Source organism: Xiphophorus maculatus, chromosome 11, assembly GCF_002775205.1.
Source record: "Xiphophorus maculatus strain JP 163 A chromosome 11, X_maculatus-5.0-male, whole genome shotgun sequence".
NCBI lineage: Eukaryota > Metazoa > Chordata > Actinopteri > Cyprinodontiformes > Poeciliidae > Xiphophorus > Xiphophorus maculatus.
Window position 1 is genome coordinate 31,547,149 of NC_036453.1, and position 17,027 is coordinate 31,564,175.

The 17,027-nt window shown below is 40.6% G+C and overlaps 1 protein-coding gene across 2 annotated transcripts in view; it reads right to left on the reverse strand.

Annotated features, from left to right (window-relative positions):
• Positions 1-1,355: 1,355 nt before the first annotated feature.
• Positions 1,356-17,027, reverse strand: part of slc37a2 (solute carrier family 37 member 2) — a 36,672-nt gene continuing 21,000 nt past the window's right edge. The window contains exons 11-18 of one of the 2 annotated variants that reach the window (XM_023342152.1): positions 15,278-15,340; positions 15,061-15,146; positions 11,230-11,278; positions 10,543-10,616; positions 10,359-10,437; positions 5,678-5,775; positions 2,076-2,140; positions 1,356-1,644 (exon numbers count right to left, since the gene is read on the reverse strand). In XM_023342152.1, the coding sequence (XP_023197920.1) occupies positions 2,084-2,140; positions 5,678-5,775; positions 10,359-10,437; positions 10,543-10,616; positions 11,230-11,278; positions 15,061-15,146; positions 15,278-15,340 (506 nt within the window). In that variant the 3' untranslated portion in view covers positions 1,356-1,644; positions 2,076-2,083. Of the gene's footprint in view, positions 1,724-2,075; positions 2,141-5,677; positions 5,776-10,358; positions 10,438-10,542; positions 10,617-11,229; positions 11,279-15,060; positions 15,147-15,277; positions 15,341-17,027 lie in introns of both variants that reach the window. The other variant, XM_023342153.1, reaches the window with a different exon arrangement.

Here is a 17,027-nt window from a genome sequence, read left to right on the forward strand (position 1 = left end):
ATTAGACAAGCACAATTGCCTTGATTTTCAGTGAAGAAGTATTATAATTCCCATCTCTCTTGAAAGCGGCGGCCCTCACTGTAAACTTGTTTTCTTTGCAGTGGCCATGGCAGAAATGAGTGTAGAGCGGTTCGCTGCACGGAGGCAGAGACTGATAGTATTAAAGTGGTGCTGCCACCATTTGGTGAAAGGAGGAATTACAGTTTCAAGTTTTATGATTTATTTATTCTGTTTGACAGTGGAGGCGGGCCATAAATAATACATTATAAGACCGAAGCTGCGGGCCGTATGAAATCTGACCGCGGGCCGTGATTGGCCCTCGGGCTGGACTTTGGACATGCCTGCCTTAGACGAATTGTCAAGCAAAGAGATGGAGGGTTAATGAAACGTCATTATCTCAATCATGAACTCATTTGCTTACCACAGTGTTCTGGAGTCAATTTAAGTTTCCATTGTAGCAAACTGATTTGTTAATAAATGAGTACATACTTTATATGAACAGTGTGCAAGAAAATAACATGAAGGAACATGACACACCATGTGTAAGATGTGACTGCAATCAGCGATGCAGTTTTCTGTGTGCCTTATTTTAGTAAGATGGAACTGACACCTCAATTAGATGACCTCTTTCAGAAAATCCCTCTTGACTCCCTGGTGGATGTTGGCGAAGCAGTAGTCCATAAAAGCTCCAAAAACAGATTTTATGTGGGCAAATTCTCGAGTAAAATAAAATGTAACCAGACACTTCAAAGAGGCCCTGATGCTGTGGGTGATGTAAGAAATTGTGTGGATTAATACATGCTAGAACTGAATATTTTGACTTCTTTACTTGCAACTTCTGCATAACCAAACTTCAACTACAAAATTGCTGCAAGGAAAAAAATGGTGGATTGACAAAACTGATTAGCCAGAAAATATGACCATATTTAGCAGTTCCACAGCAAATGTCGTGATGTCATAGACAAGAAAAATGTTACAGTGAATAGAGAAAAATGAACACACTGAAAAATACATTCCAAAAAACAATATAAAAATAGCTACGCAGTACCAGGAGAGAATAAATTTACATTTTTTGAACTCAAGACACAAAAAAATTAAGTGCTAAAAGAGTGAATTTTACATAAAATGTAAATTTTACATGCTTTAATGGAAGCATGCCAGTTTCATAAAAACTCATGCTTTTTGATAAAGGTTTTGAGCTCAGATGAGGGCTTTTTTCAGTCGTATGAAAATTTGTGTATTTCACAAAACTGTACATTTGTAATTGAAATGCATCTATGTACATGAGATACATATTTCAGCTATGGCTACATGTGAGCTGCAATGCCTTACAAAAACAGGGACAGAATCTTGCATGATTTCTTAACATTATTTATTTGACGGTTTTATACACTGAGCATAAACAGCATTTTACAGCACATCTGATTAATCTCTGAGTTTATCAAATTTCCCAAGGAATTACTTGTGAGGAGACAGCAAATCAAAAACAAGATTAAGACAAACAATAAAAGAACATTAAGACAACTTAGAATACCGGTAATCAAAATTTGTCTCTGCAAAGTGACATTTCCTTTGTTGTTTTACAAAAAGAAAGCTTCAATCATCAGCTTAGTAACTTGAATCTTCTGGCTTTTCTTTCTTTGGCTATACAGTGAGAAGAGATCTGATTTAGTTATAGTGCTGTGACAGTTTGTTTTGATTGTGAGATTACATTTCTCTAAACCTAAAAAACAAGAAATAAAAGAAATTACAGTTATGTTAAGAGAATGACTATTTTATTACTTTTGTTTACTTTTATTTGGATTTCAGTTGGAAAGGTCTGACTAATGACCAATTGAAATGACATATTTTCTAAATTATCATGAATGCACTGTAATTGTGCAACCATTTACAGTGCAACTCAAAGTCAGGTAATTTTATTTGAAATATATTTATGCTTAAAGATTGATAAAGTGTAAGAGATGGGTGGAATGAGTGGAAAAATATTATAGATACAAGAAAAAAACTGTCTTCTAATAATTCTGATTTTTTTTTTGGTGGCTCTATGTTTAAAACTAGTCACGTTAGTGACTCACCCTGTGGCTCAGGGAATCTGTCCACACCAGCCTTTGATTTCCTTAAAGACAAGTCGGGTCAAAAACTGGGGAAAAAAAACAACAAAAGATTAGCCACTATTCAGTTTGTGTGCAGTAAACAATTACAGGTAGTCATCATAACAACTCCTCCATGGGCTGCCACCTTATCGTGGTGGAGGGGTTTGAGTGTCCCAATGATCCTAGGAGCTATGCTGTCTGGGGCTTCATGCCCCTGGTAGGGTCACCCAAGGCAGACAGGTCCTAGGTGAGGGACCAGACAAAGAGCAGCCCGAAGACCCCTTATGATGGACAAGAACTTTGGACTTGGTGTTCCCTCGCCCGGACGCGGGTCACCGGGGCCCCACTCTGGAGCCAGGCCTGGAGGGGGGGCACGATGGCGAGCGTCTGGTGGCCGGGCTTTTACCCATGGAGCCCGGCCGGGCTCAGCCCGAAGAGGAAACATGGGCCCCCCCTCCCATGGGCCCACCACCCGTGGGAGGGGCCAAAGGGGTCGGGTGCAGTGTGGGATGGGTGGCAGCAGAGGGAGGGGACCCTGGCGGTCCGATCCTCGGTTGCAGAAACTGGCTCTTGGGACGTGGAATGTCACCTCTCTGGTGGGGAAGGAGCCGGAGCTAGTGCGTGGGGTCGAGAGGTTCCGGCTAGAAATAGTCGGTCTCACCTCGACGCACGGCTCTGGTTCTGGAACCAGTCTCCTTGAGAGGGGCTGGACATACTTCCACTCTGGAGTTGCCCAAGGTGAGAGGCGTCGGGCAGGAGTGGGCATACTTGTTGCTCCCCATCTCGGCGCCTGTACGTTGGGGTTTACCCCGGTGAACGAGAGGGTAGCATCCCTCCGCCTACGGGTGGGGGGACGGGTTCTGACTGTCGTTTGTGCTTACGGGCCGAACGACAGTTCAGATTACCCACCCTTTTTGGAGTCCTTAGAGGGGGTACTGGAGAGTGCTCCTCCTGGGGACTCCCTTGTTCTGCTGGGGGACTTCAACGCTCACCTGGGCAATGACAGTGAGACCTGGAGGGGCGTGGTTGGGAGGAACGGCCCGCCCGACCTGAACTCGAGCGGTGTTCTGTTGCTGGACTTCTGTGCTCGCCATGGATTGTCCATAACGAACACCATGTTCAAGCATAAGGGTGTCCATATGTGCACTTGGCACCAGGACACCCTAGGCCGCAGTTCGATGATCGACTTTGTCATCGTTTCATCGGATCTGCGGCCGTATGTCTTGGACACTCGGGTGAAGAGAGGTGCGGAGCTGTCCACTGACCACTACCTGGTGGTGAGTTGGCTCCGGTGGTGGGGGCGAAAGCCGGTCAGACCTGGCAGGCCCAAACGTGTTGTGAGGGTCTGCTGGGAACGTCTGGCGGAATCCCCTGTGAGACGGAGCTTTAACTCCCATCTCCGGCAAAACTTCGAACACGTCCCGGGGGAGGTGGGGGACATGGAGTCCGAGTGGACCGTGTTCCGTGCCTCCATCGTCGAGGCGGCCGATCGGAGCTGTGGCCGCAAGGTTGTCGGTGCCTGTCGCGGCGGCAACCCTCGAACCCGCTGGTGGACACCTTCGGTGAGGGATGCCGTCAGGCTGAAGAAGGAGTCCTATCGGGCCTTTTTGGCCTGTGGGACTCCGGAAGCAGCTGATGGGTACCGGCGGGCGAAGCGGCATGCGGCTCGGGCGGTTGCTGAGGCAAAAACTCGGGCGTGGGAGGAGTTTGGAGAGGCCATGGAGAAAGACTTCCATACGGCTTCGAGGCGATTCTGGTCCACCATCCGGCGTCTCAGGGGGGGAAGCGGTGCAGCACCAACACTGTTTATAGTGGGGATGGTGTGCTGCTGACCTCTACTCGGGACGTTGTGGGCCGGTGGGCGGAGTACTTCGAAGACCTCCTCAATCCCACCAACATGCCTTCCACTGAGGAAGCGGAGCCTGGGGACTCTGGGTTGGGCTCTCCAATCTCTGGGGACGAGGTCACCGAGGTGGTTAAAAAGCTCCTCGGTGGCAGGGCCCCGGGGGTGGATGAGATCCGCCCGGAGTTCCTTAAGGCTCTGGATGTTGTGGGGTTGTGTTGGTTGACGCGACTCTGCAATGTCGCATGGACATCGGGGGCAGTTCCCCTGGATTGGCAGACTGGGGTGGTGGTCCCCCTGTTCAAAAAGGGGGACCGGAGGGTGTGCTCCAATTATAGAGGGGTCACACTCTTAAGCCTCCCTGGCAAGGTCTATTCAGGGGTCCTGGAGAGGAGGGTCCGTCGGATAGTCGAACCTCGGATCCAGGAAGAGCAGTGTGGTTTTCGTCCTGGTCGTGGAACACTGGACCAGCTCTACACCCTCGGCAGGGTCCTGGAGGGTGCATGGGAGTTCGCCCAACCAGTCTACATGTGTTTTGTGGACTTGGAGAAGGCGTTCGACCGTGTCCCTCGGGGAGCCCTGTGGGGGGTTCTCCGGGAGTATGGGGTACCGGGCCCTTTGATACGGGCTGTCAGGTCCCTGTATGACCGGTGTCAGAGTCTGGTCCGCATTGCCGGCAGTAAGTCGGGCTCGTTTCCGGTGAGAGTTGGACTCCGCCAGGGCTGCCCTTTGTCACCGATTCTGTTCATCACTTTCATGGACAGAATTTCTAGGCGCAGCCAAGGTGTTGAGGGGGTCCGATTTGGTGGCCTTAGGATCTCATCTCTGCTTTTCGCAGACGATGTGGTCCTTTTGGCTTCATCAGATCGTGATCTGCAGCTCTCGCTGGAGCGGTTCGCAGCCGAGTGTGAAGCGGCCGGGATGGGGATCAGTGCCTCCAAATCCGAGGCCATGGTCTTGAGCCGGAAAAGGGTAGTGTGCCTCCTCCGGGTCAGGGGGGGTGTCCTGCCCCAAGTGGAGGAGTTTAAGTATCTCGGGATCTTGTTCACGAATGGGGGAAGAAGGGAGCGGGAGATCGACAGGCGGATTGGCGCAGCGTCTGCTGTCAAGCGGGCGCTGTACCGGTCCGTCGTGGTGAAGAGAGAGCTGAGCCAAAAAGCGAAGCTCTCGATTTACCGGTCGATCTACGTTCCCACCCTCATCTATGGTCATGAGCTTTGGGTCATGACCGAAAGAACGAGATCGCGGATACAAGCGGCCGAAATGGGTTTTCTCCGTAGGGTGGCTGGGCTCTCCCTTAGAGATAGGGTGAGAAGCTCAGTCATCCGGGAGGGACTCAGAGTAGAGCCGCTGCTCCTTCACATCGAGAGGAGCCAGTTGAGGTGGCTCGGGCATCTGGTCAGGATGCCTCCTGGACGCCTCCCTGGTGAGGTGTTCCGGGCACGTCCCACCGGGAGGAGGCCCCGGGGAAGACCCAGGACACGCTGGAGGGACTATGTCTCTCGGCTGGCCTGGGAACGCCTCGGGATTCCCCCGGAGGAGCTAGAAGAAGTGGCTGGGGAGAGGGAAGTCTGGGCCTCCCTTCTGAAGCTGCTACCCCCGCGACCCGACCTCGGATAAGCGGAAGAAGATGGATGGATGGATGGATCATAACAACAGACAGAAGCCAAAACACAGAATTTAAACCACTGCTATTAAGAGATTTTTTATAAATTAGTGCTATTGTAGTGTTATTTCTGACCAGGCAGGCTAAGATGTCAGCAGAGATGAGCATGTAGAAAACATTGTTCCAGCCGGTGGGTGAGATCAAACCAGCCAACAAAGGACCCAACGCTGCACCTGCAAAAATCACATAAAAACATGTTTGCTGTTGTCTTCACTGAGCCGAAACGGTAACACTCTATTTGACGGGGTGTACATAAGACTGACATGACACTGTCATAAACATAAATAAGTCTTCATTAATATTTATGACTGTTGTCATAAAGTGTCATTCAGTAAATCATGACACTTTTAATGCAAAGTTGACGTTATTCAAAATGTCTTTGTTATGACAACTTGACATTAACCAAGAATCATCATCGGTCATAAATATGTCATAATAATTAATTGTCAAAATTGAAAATATTATGAATCTTTGTTTATTATTACATTATCATTTGTTGATAGTCTTAACTGTGACAGTTATAAAGTCATTATAATTGCGTGATTAATATATTCCCTTAAACATTGGACTAGTTACAGATGTCATTAAGTGTTATTACACTGTCAAAAGCTTTAACAACACAGTCATTAATATTTACCTCACCTGAAATAAAGTGGAACAAGTAGGATCAATAAGAAAGATGTCATTAAGTTTTATTACACTGTCAAATGACTTAATAACAAAGTCATTAATAATTCCTCTTTCCTCAAGTAACGTGAAACAAGTAGCAAGACTTATGAAGATGTCATAACACTTAATGGGGTAACATAAGTGTTACTACACCAATGTAGTATAGTAATTAATACTACATTAAGTGTTCCTACACTTAATGTAATAACATTAAGTGTTACTACAGTGTCAAATGCTATACTAACAGAGTTTTATCACAAGTAAAGTGGAATACAGTGGACTATTTATAACTACCATCATAGCTATAGAATAAACCCTTTGTACATTGGAATAAAACAAAGGATTACTTGCACTTCTTGTGCAGAAGGGTTCAACTTCTGGTCAGCATATTGTAACTCTGAAATACTGATTAAAAAACTAAAACAGAATTACTTATTCTTTAACTTATGAAAAAGGGTTCTTTCAACAGTCCTAACATCTCTTTTTTTGCTTTGATTGCATCAGCCATCTCCTTTGTTATAGCCTTCCTGTAATGCTCTGAAAACAGGGAGATCTTCTTTCCTGGAAACAGTTCTTTGAAAGTGTCCGGAAATGCTCAGAAATTATAGCTGTTCTTGCAATGGTTGTGGTCAATGTTAATCATGGTGAAAGCCTCTTCATGAATTCAAACTTGGTCAATCTCTTCTGGACATTCTCATAGTGGGTGATGACTCAATCCACTGTGGTCACTTAAAAAAAGAAACAAAAACAAATAAAAAACAATGTTATCTTAATTCAGCATTTATTTAAGTACCATTCCAAGAATCTCCCTTGCTGCACACTGTAAGAATAGTAGACTGGCAGACAAATGTCAAGTTGACATGACTGGTTGTTATAAAGTGTAATATAATGATTTTTTTAATACAAGAAGCATAATGACTAGAGCTGAACAAAATGATTCTGTTCAAGTTTGGCAGACGTTCATACAGACTGCCACTGTTGTTCAAAATGCATCATTTAATGTATAGTTTTAGGCACATGAGTGTATCTTTTCACTTAATGAGCATTCAAAATTATTTCCAACCAGATACTCTGGCTTGTCGATGTTTTCAAGAGGTTTATTAATAAATAATTAGATTAGACACCAGTTTTACATTTGACAACAATAGTTGTCTAAACGTAACTTAATAACTCAGCTGGTGAATGTGTCATGTTCTGTGTTTTCTGTGTGTTAATTTCGAGTTTTCTGTGTTCTCTGAGTCTCCGTGTTGTCCTGTTCGCCCTTTGATTACTCCCAGGTGTTTCTTATTCCCTGATTACCCCCAGTGTATTTAATGCCACCTGTGTGTCTGCGTCTTTGTCGGGTCCTCGTCGCTTGTGTGATTTCTGTCTGCCTGTTCATTTGCCACGCCTTCATTCTGTTGCTACCGGTGTGAGCCATGGTTTCCGCTCAGCCGTGCCGCCAGAATCCTTGTGGACTGTTTTTGAACGTTATTCAGTATTAAAATTACCATCTTTACCTCATCCTGGGTCTGCTGCGTCTGCCTCACCACATCCACCGCACCGATTCTTGACAGAATGTTGATTACCGTACTGCTCCTTATTCCCCACTTACCTTTCATCCTCCTTCACCTGGAGAAAATGGTAACACAAAAATGACTTAAATAATTTTATTGGGGAATATTTCATCTGCTTCTTTCTCTTTGGTCAAACAGAGACTTCTTCCTCTGGTGCCTGGTCCTCATTATCACCCTCCACAGCGTAGCATGTCTTCATTAGCCACATTTGTCCCCCCATCATGTGTCCTTAGGATAAAATTGGTCTTCATGTGGATAAAGTCGACAAAGCCACGAACACAAGCACTATGTCACATCAGCCAAGTTTCTAAATAAGGATAAATTTCACTAACATAGCAGCTCTTAATTTGCTCGATTAAAATTGGAGAGAAAAATCAATTTGCCTGCCTTTAAAATACGTTTAAAATTAAAGGTTAACCTTACAGTTATGGAGTGTAATACCTTTACCTTACATTAACTTACAGCAATGTAGCATTAGCACGAATTGCTCATAGCTAACATTACAAAGAAAGAGAAACATAGACAATGTTTTTTTCTAAAAAAAATAAAAATAAAAAATTAAAGTTAAGACACCTACCTCATATGTATTAGGTGACACATTTCGGCTTCTTTTTAAACAGCAGGTCTGGCCATTATAACTTTGTCATGTTCCGTGTTTTTCTGTGTATTTATTTATTGTTTTCTGTGTCCTTGAGTCTCTTCGTTGTCCTGTCCTCCCCTTGATTGTTCCCAGGTGTGTCTCGTTTCTGTGATTACCCTCCCGTGTATTTAATGCCACCTGTGTGTCTGCGTCACTGTCGGGTCCTTGTCATTTGTTCGCGTCATACTGTCTAGCTGTCGTCTCATTGTGGCGTCTAGTCCCTTCGTGTAACCGGTTGCTACCGGCGTCGAGCCCTGGCTTCCGCTCGGCCGTGCTGCCCGGTGTTTGTGGACTGTTTGGATTTTATGTTCATTAAATTATCATCATTCATCTATCTGGTTCCATCTGCGTCTGCCTCACCACCAACACCGCACCAATTCATGACAAACTTGATTTAGGGAAGCCAACAAGATGAAGATTTTTTCTTCACACACTGAACGCCTGTTCGTGCACTGCTGCCTCTCACTGGTGGAGATGGTGTACTGCACTACTTCAAACAGCCTTAAATAATGTTTTAAATGCGAAGTTCGTAAGTGCTTTGTAGACATCTTGCTGTAAAAATTTTGGTTAAATTACATAAATAAATGTATAACAAGTGACATAGTAATGTAATAATACACAAAGATACATAACATTTAAAATTTTGATAACTATTATGATATATTTATGACAGGTGATGGTTCTTGGTTAATGTCAGGTTGTCATAACAAAGACATTTTGAATAACGTCAACTTTGTATTAAAAGTTTCATTATTTACCAAATGACACTTTATGACATCAGTCATAAACATTCATGAAGACTTATTCATGTTCATGACAGGTGTTTTGTCATGTTTATGACAGTGTCATGTCAGTCTTATGCACACCCCGTCAAATAAAGTATTACCGCAGAAACCACAAGGGCTGGGCGGTATGGCTTAAAAATAAAACATTCCGATTTCTTCATACTAATTCCGATTTTAATTGATTTTTTTGTCGCTATCTTTTCTAAAAAAGAAATAAATATTTTCAAAAAGTGACTTTTATTTCAAACTTATCTGTGACTTTACGTTGGAATATTATTGCCAACGTGCAATAATTTTTGTTTAATTACATAATTAATAGCAGAAAAAAAACGTCTTAAAATTACAAGAAAAAAAACTGTTGAGTTACATTAAGATTTGACATAACCGCTCAGTTCAAGAGTTACTTCAAAATACACATTTGTTTGCACAATCGTTTTAAAGTCCTGCTACTGATAATAATTAATATGTATGTATTAAAAAATGAAGCATTTCCATTAGGCATGAAGAATTATCTGTAAAACTAATACCAACTTTATAACTTCATAAAATACTCAGCATACCTCATTTTATTTTTATATTATTATTATTATTAATGTTCAATCTCTCATAAAAAAACAACTTTATTCTGGGAAGATTATTAATTTAATCTTGAAGAGTTGATAAAAATTCAAAATCCAAATAAATAGAAGGTCAAACAAGATGTGGGGCACCACTCTTAAATATGGAAACCCAAGTTGTTTTAGTGTCCGACCCTAGATTTCACCAAAAGCATTTATACCTTTTGGAATTTACATGCGAACATGGCCACCCTCTAGCTCTGCCTCTGTTTACATTTACACCCAGCCATGAGAAAATAATTTAACTTGAGATTAAAGGGAAATATTTACTGCATTGTCAGTATAGGAGAAAGAGAAGTAACCATTTGTGGTTTGCAGTCGGAAAACAACAAATGGTTATGTTCATTTTATATAAACATAAGGTCTTATGTTTATATAAAATGACTTTGTTATTCCATTAACTTACCAAAAATGTATTAAAATTTCACTTACGTTAGAAAAATCAAAGTTTCAACAGATGAGGGGATGTATGGCTTTTACAATGCATACCTATTGATCCAGTGCCATCAATGATTGCAGTAACAGTTGATAAAGCTCTGGAGTTTCCTCTCAGACTCTCATGTGTTCCCTGCAATAAAACAGAAATATTATGTCTATCAGGCTTAAAAGTCTAATGCACAGAAATGAGATGAGGAAGCACAGGATCTAATGTTACGATGTTCAGAGATCTTACCAGGTCAGCAGATACAGCTGTGGTGATCAAGGCGTATGGTCCGTTCACTAGGCCTCCACACAGCAGCAGCATACCTATATGTGAAAATGTTAATCTAAATTCTTTCATGCATTAAACTCAAAATATTTAAAAATCTAGCAGCTTCAAGTGTTAAATGTTCCATTAATCAACCTCTTTTCAGTTCAAATAAAGCTTATCTGTCTAACTCTTTATATCTGAAAATCATGTTTGGATGCTTTCATCTCTTTTAAAAGAACACAAAGTTTTTTTTTTCATTTTGAGGAGTCAGAACTATTGACTAAAATAACACCATGAAGAAAGCACACGCTCCATCAATAAACAAAATTACAGAGAACCATCCTATCCAACGATCAATTTATAGACGTGTGACATTGCATAATATGCAGCTTCTCTCAGCTGCTGCTTCCTGAAGAAATTTCATTTCAAGCCATGTTTTGCTGCATTGGCCATAAAAGTGTTTATTTTGAAAGCTTTATGTTTATTTAGCCTTAAAAACTAATCAGAGTTGAGATAAAGTTTTAGAATTACCTTTCACAGGTCAGGGGAAAGTTGTTTTCACATCAAAAGTTTAAAGTCTATGCATGTATTATTTAGGTAAAGCAGATAAAACATCCGCCTGAAAATTTTGTCGAAATAATATAAAAACCAGAATTAAATGCCTCTTACCGATTGTGATCCCTAGGCTCTTTTGTCCGATGTAATTATAGACGAAGAGCTGGAAGCAAAACGAACAGAAGGTGTAAATAAAATGGAAATGACCACCACCCCACTCCTTCATAAGGTTAACATTACATATGGACTTCTAATATTCTAATACAAAATACTGTCAACAAGTTTCCACTAAGCAAATATGGCTTAGGGTGAATTTGCACTTTTTGGATATCTGGATCTGAATTTTATACCTGCCCTGCGACAGACTGGCGACCTGTCCAGGGTGAACCCCGCCTCTCGCCCGGAACGTTAGCTGGAAATAAGCACCAACACCCCTTCCAACCCTTCTAAGGGACAAGGGTGTACAGAAAATGGATGGATGGATGGATGAATTTTATACCTGTAAACAAACTGATTTCTACCATCAGGTTTCTCTCTATTTCTCCACATCGCTCAGTATTTTTAATAATAGGGGTAAAAATGTCATGATTTGCTGTGAGAGGTGGTCAGGATGACGCTGAAGACCCAGGTTGAAATGAAAGAATGATGTTTTAATGATCAAAAAAACACAATAATCCAGGCAGCACAGATGAGCGGAAGGCTAACGCTCACAACTGGTAGCAACTGGAACAAATGAACCAAACGACAGACTTGATGGCAGACAAGACGTGACAAGACAAGGAACAAGTGACACAGGTCGGATTACACAAACAGGAAGACAATCAGAAGAAACAAGGGTCAGCTGGGGACAATCAATGGGTTCACAGGACAACACAGAGCCTCAATTAACTGAAAATGACACAAAAACCTAAATTAACACAGAGAAAAACCCAAATCCTCACAAAAAATTATAACGTTTTCAAAACACACTCTACAGTCATATTCATTAAATTAGAATACGTATTAAGCTGTGGTTTGTTAATCAGATTAAAAGCACCTTTTGAAAATGATGGCCTTTAACCAATCGATCAACTTTATTTATAACGTTAAGTAGATTTGCTTGCAAGTGAGGTGAGTCAGCTTTCTGGTCAAACAGAAAATTTTTGATTTTGATAATTAACAACTATTATGATATATTTATGACAGGTGATGATTCTTGGTTAATCTCAGGTTGTCATAACAAAGACATTTTGAATAATGTCAACTTTGCATTAAAAGTGTCATTATTTACCAAATGACACTTTATGACAACAGTCATAAATATTCATGAAGACTTATTCATGTTCATGACAGGTGTTATGTCATGTTTATGACAGTGTCATGTCAGTCTTATGCACATGTCAGTCTTATTGTGACATAAATGCACAATAAATATAAATATTACATAATTAAAAGTGATCAATACTAGGGATGCTCCAATCAGGTTTTGTGCTGCCTATCCCGATTCCGATAACCCATGAGGGCCGATCACTGCCGATCACCTGGATTAGTTGGTAATTTTGTCGCGTTAGGTATAAATGCTACAATGTGATCTGGCAAAATGGAAAAATGATCTGGCAATAAATTCAACTAATTTAGACATAAAACATCCAAAATACTTGCAGCTACAATACAGCAGTTATTCTGTCAAAAGGACAACTGAAAAACCAGCAATCAGTAAAATAATGTTTAACAGTAAGGTTCTCATTACTCTAAATTATACACGAGTCAACTAAATCTCACAACACTGCCTTTATCAAATACTGTAAAGAAAAAGTGGAAACATTCATTCAAAGTCAAATGCAGGTTGCATCAGAATAAACAATCCTGAATTCAAAACGTCCTGACAGCATGGCTAGCTGTTCTGTACTGGTTCTGATTGGCTGTTTCTGACCGAGGTGAATAATTCTGCAGAACACAGGGAGGAGACAGAGGAGATCGATTTTTTTTCAGAGATTATCTGTCTTATGTTAGGAGATAGCGAAAGTTTTAATACATGTGTAAAATCTTCTTGTTTGTTTGTTTCATTTACATGCTGCAGCTTCAAGCAGCTGTTTGGTATGAGAGTTCAGTCTGGTGGATGTTGAGTGGCGCTTGGTCTGTAAAATATTACTACCAGTAGCTCATAGCGGCGGTCCAACAGCAAGAGCAGAACCAGTGTCTTACACCGCTAGCTCGTTGGCTTAAATAATTTTTTGGGTTATTTGCTTAGCTTTCTGAAAGCTAAACAAATATAAATAACCAAGCAAATTATAAATAACCCAAGCTCATCCGGGTGAGTGTTGGTAGCTGTGCGCGGCTTTACTAGGTGCCTGGGCGCTCCAGATATCTTTTTTTCCTGCATTGAGCCTCGATGTAGCCAAACTCTGTCAAGTGCTTGCTTTATAAATGTGATGTTGGAGTTTATTCATTTTTGTCTCTGTCCTCCACCAGGTCTGTTAACCAGTTTCAATACCTGATCAGAACCCCTCAGTGTAAATTAGCTTAAGAAATAATGAGATTTGGCTATATATAAAAACAGGCTTTAATGCCGAAAAATGATCAAATGTTACAAGCCATACATGTCATACAAATGGAACAGCCTTACCTGTGGCACAAAACGTTTCTGAGATGTGTGGCACCTGTTAGTTTGCAACCTGTGCCTTGTTTATTGTAGCCACACATAACATTAACGAGGGGCAGGCATTTGTCGTATTGTTTGATGAAAGCAAGTTTGCTCATGATGAAAAACTTTTCATCATGAGAAGAAATTTGATACATTTCAGTTAATGATGTCAAATAAAAACAAAACTGGCTGTATTATTGGAATAGTTGTTTTTACCATTTTCTCTATTGTTTACGCATAAAGATCAGTAAATTTGAAAATATGATTGGATGCAGTTACTGTGTGCAGTCTAGTATTATAAATCATACTTCTTTAAGTAAGTAGCGTTCTGAAAAAGGGTACGTCACATGGCATGGGAATGATTTTCAAGAGCAGTATTTGTGTTTGTGGCACTATAAATGCTGTATTATGCATATATAGCATGGTACAGCATGCTATAAATTAGGAAGACAAACAAATGCCTAAAAAAAGAAGCAATAAGGCTGTAAGTATTTTGTTCACATAATTGTTAGCGTTATTACAATAACAATAATGTACACAGAAATTGCAATAAAATTCTAAGTCCATATTGTCCACCCCTAGCTAGGGGTTGGACCAATCCCTTTTCTTTTACTTCTGATTCAATGTCTGAGGTTTAGTATTATCCAATCTGATACAGAAAAGCAGTGAATAATTGACTTAAAATGTTTCTTTTTCTAAATATAGGAATAAAAGTACAATAAGACAAATTTATTTTATAATTCTGCACCAGTAGAGCACACCTAAAAACACCAAAACTTCACTAGCTTGGTCAAACATGTAAAAACTGCAGAGCTGTTTTGTTCAGTATAACAGTCAATGTAAAATAAATAAGAAAACTGAAACTGACAACAACAACAAAAAAAAACAATAGGTAGACTGGCTTGGTCAAACATCTAAAAAATAAACTGCAGCAAATCTTCTTTCAAATAATTTAGAAAGTGCAATTAGGAATTCTGAATATAATGTCAAACAAATAATAATGGATGCCGCTTAGAGCAAAAATCATAGAATTAGATTGAATAGGCCTGCCCATATGGATGGGCATATTGTCACTGATTCCTGGTCTAGATTTTTTTTCAATATCAGAACCGATACAGGAAAGAATGGATCGGTGCATCAACATCTGATTGCCTGGTTGATTCGCTCCAAACCAGAAGATGGAAACACGGCTAACTTGCATTTTCTTTTTGCAAAGTTTTATAAGTTTGTTTTTAAATTTCCTTTACAATTTGATGGAAACAAAATCAATTCAATAAAGTGTGTTTCTATATCATAAAGTTGCTAAATGAGAGATTTCTCACCATAGGTGCAGCAGCAATCAGCATGACACAGCAGGTTGACGCTCTTCCCCCAGTGAAGTCAGACACCAGGCCGGCCATGATGCCTCCTGTGGACACAAAGGAGGCATCAGAACTGATACAAAAGATTAATTTGACTGTCTTTGCGTCTTAGACGACAAAAAAGTATAAGTTTAAACAGGTAAGTTTAGGTGTTTTTAACTGCCCAATCAAAACCTACCAAGGATCCCTCCTACATCAAATAACGTTGACATGTCTCCCGCTTGTTTTGCTTCAAAATGTGCTGAGAAAAAACAAAGAATTCACACATTAAACATAGAGTTACATACTGTATAAAAAGACAAGATTTTGCACTGCATGAAAATTGCGCATAATTTTCTTCCTTTCTTCTACCAGACTATTTTAATATATAATATTTGGTTTGGTTTGACTTTATTTAATGTAGAGTAATGAAAGAGTACACAAAGTTATATACAAACAAATTTAACACAAATGCAAACAAAAGAAGAACAGTAGTAAAGTATATTTACACATTCAAAAGAGTGGGTATGAATTTATTTAGGCAAGTATAAGCTTTGGCTTCAGCCTATTCCTTTTTTGGTAAACCCAAATTATGGGTTTGTTTATTATTATTGTTTTTGTTTCCTGTGTTTAATGTTGATAATTTACCAAAATACAGTGAACTGAAACTGAAAACATTTATAGCAATATAAACCAGGTTTAAACATACATTAAATAACAACAACAAAAAAAAATAACCCAGAGTTTCCCCTAGAAAACTTGCTAGGCCTTGTGGTCAGGGCGCCGAGGTGGTCTACCAGCAGTCCACCATGTTTTTGAATTAAAAGATGTTAAGTTGACAGGAAATGTAAAAATATTACTAGGTAATTTTGTTACTGAAATACATTAACAAAATTATTTTGTTAGATTTTAATATTCATGTTTGTTGCCCGGACAAACAGATGGTAAAAGATTTTTTAAATTTGATTGATTCTTTTAATTTCACTCAGTGGGTATTTGAGCCCACACATGAAGGTGGTCATGTATTAGACCTTGTTCTATCTTTTGGGTTGTCAATTTCCCACTTGATGGTTGGTGATGCTGTGTTCTCAGATCATAAACCGGTGTTGTTCAATATTGATATGCCTAGTAACTTTGTAAAACCCTGTGTTTCTACACGGTGCCATCGCGTAATAAGCCAGCAAACGGCTATTCGTTTTTCGGAGTTATTTGAATCAAAAATTCCTATGCCATCATTTAATGATACGGAGACCCTTACCGCTTGGCTCTATTCTACATGTCAATCGGCTCTAGATGAAGTGGCTCCAATGAAACCCAGGAAATGGAGGACTAAAATGGAACCATGGCTCAATGATAGAACTCGTGCTGCTCGACGTGAATGCAGAAAATTTGAACGAAAGTGGAAAAAAGACAATTTACAGGTGTCGTTCCAGGTGTTGAAGGATTCCTGGCATCGACATCAGCTAATAGTGAAAGACACCAAACGGGAGCACTTGTCAAATATAATTTTACTTAATCGTCACAAGCCTCGCTTATTATTTCATATTGTTGATAGTGTTTTGAATGTTCCGCATTATACGGGCTTTGAGCCATCTCTGGAGGTATGTGAGAAATTTCGCGTTTTTTTCGAGGACAAAGTGGCTGGTGTTAGGGCCAATATTATGTGTTCAGCCTCTGACCCTTCAGTTGCTGTCAAATGCTCCACTGCTTTGTCTCAGTTTGAACCTGTTACTTTGTCTTTAATACATGAGACTGTAGGTCATCTTAAGGCCTCAGGTTCTGCAGCTGACATTTTACCCCCACGACTTTTTAAAGAGGTTCTTCCTGTTTTAGGGATTTCTATTACGGCTATTATAAATAGTAGCCTGATCACTGGTGTGGTTCCAAAACCTTTTAAACAGGCATCACTTCAACCGCTGATCAAAAAACCTGGCTTAGACCCTTTTCTG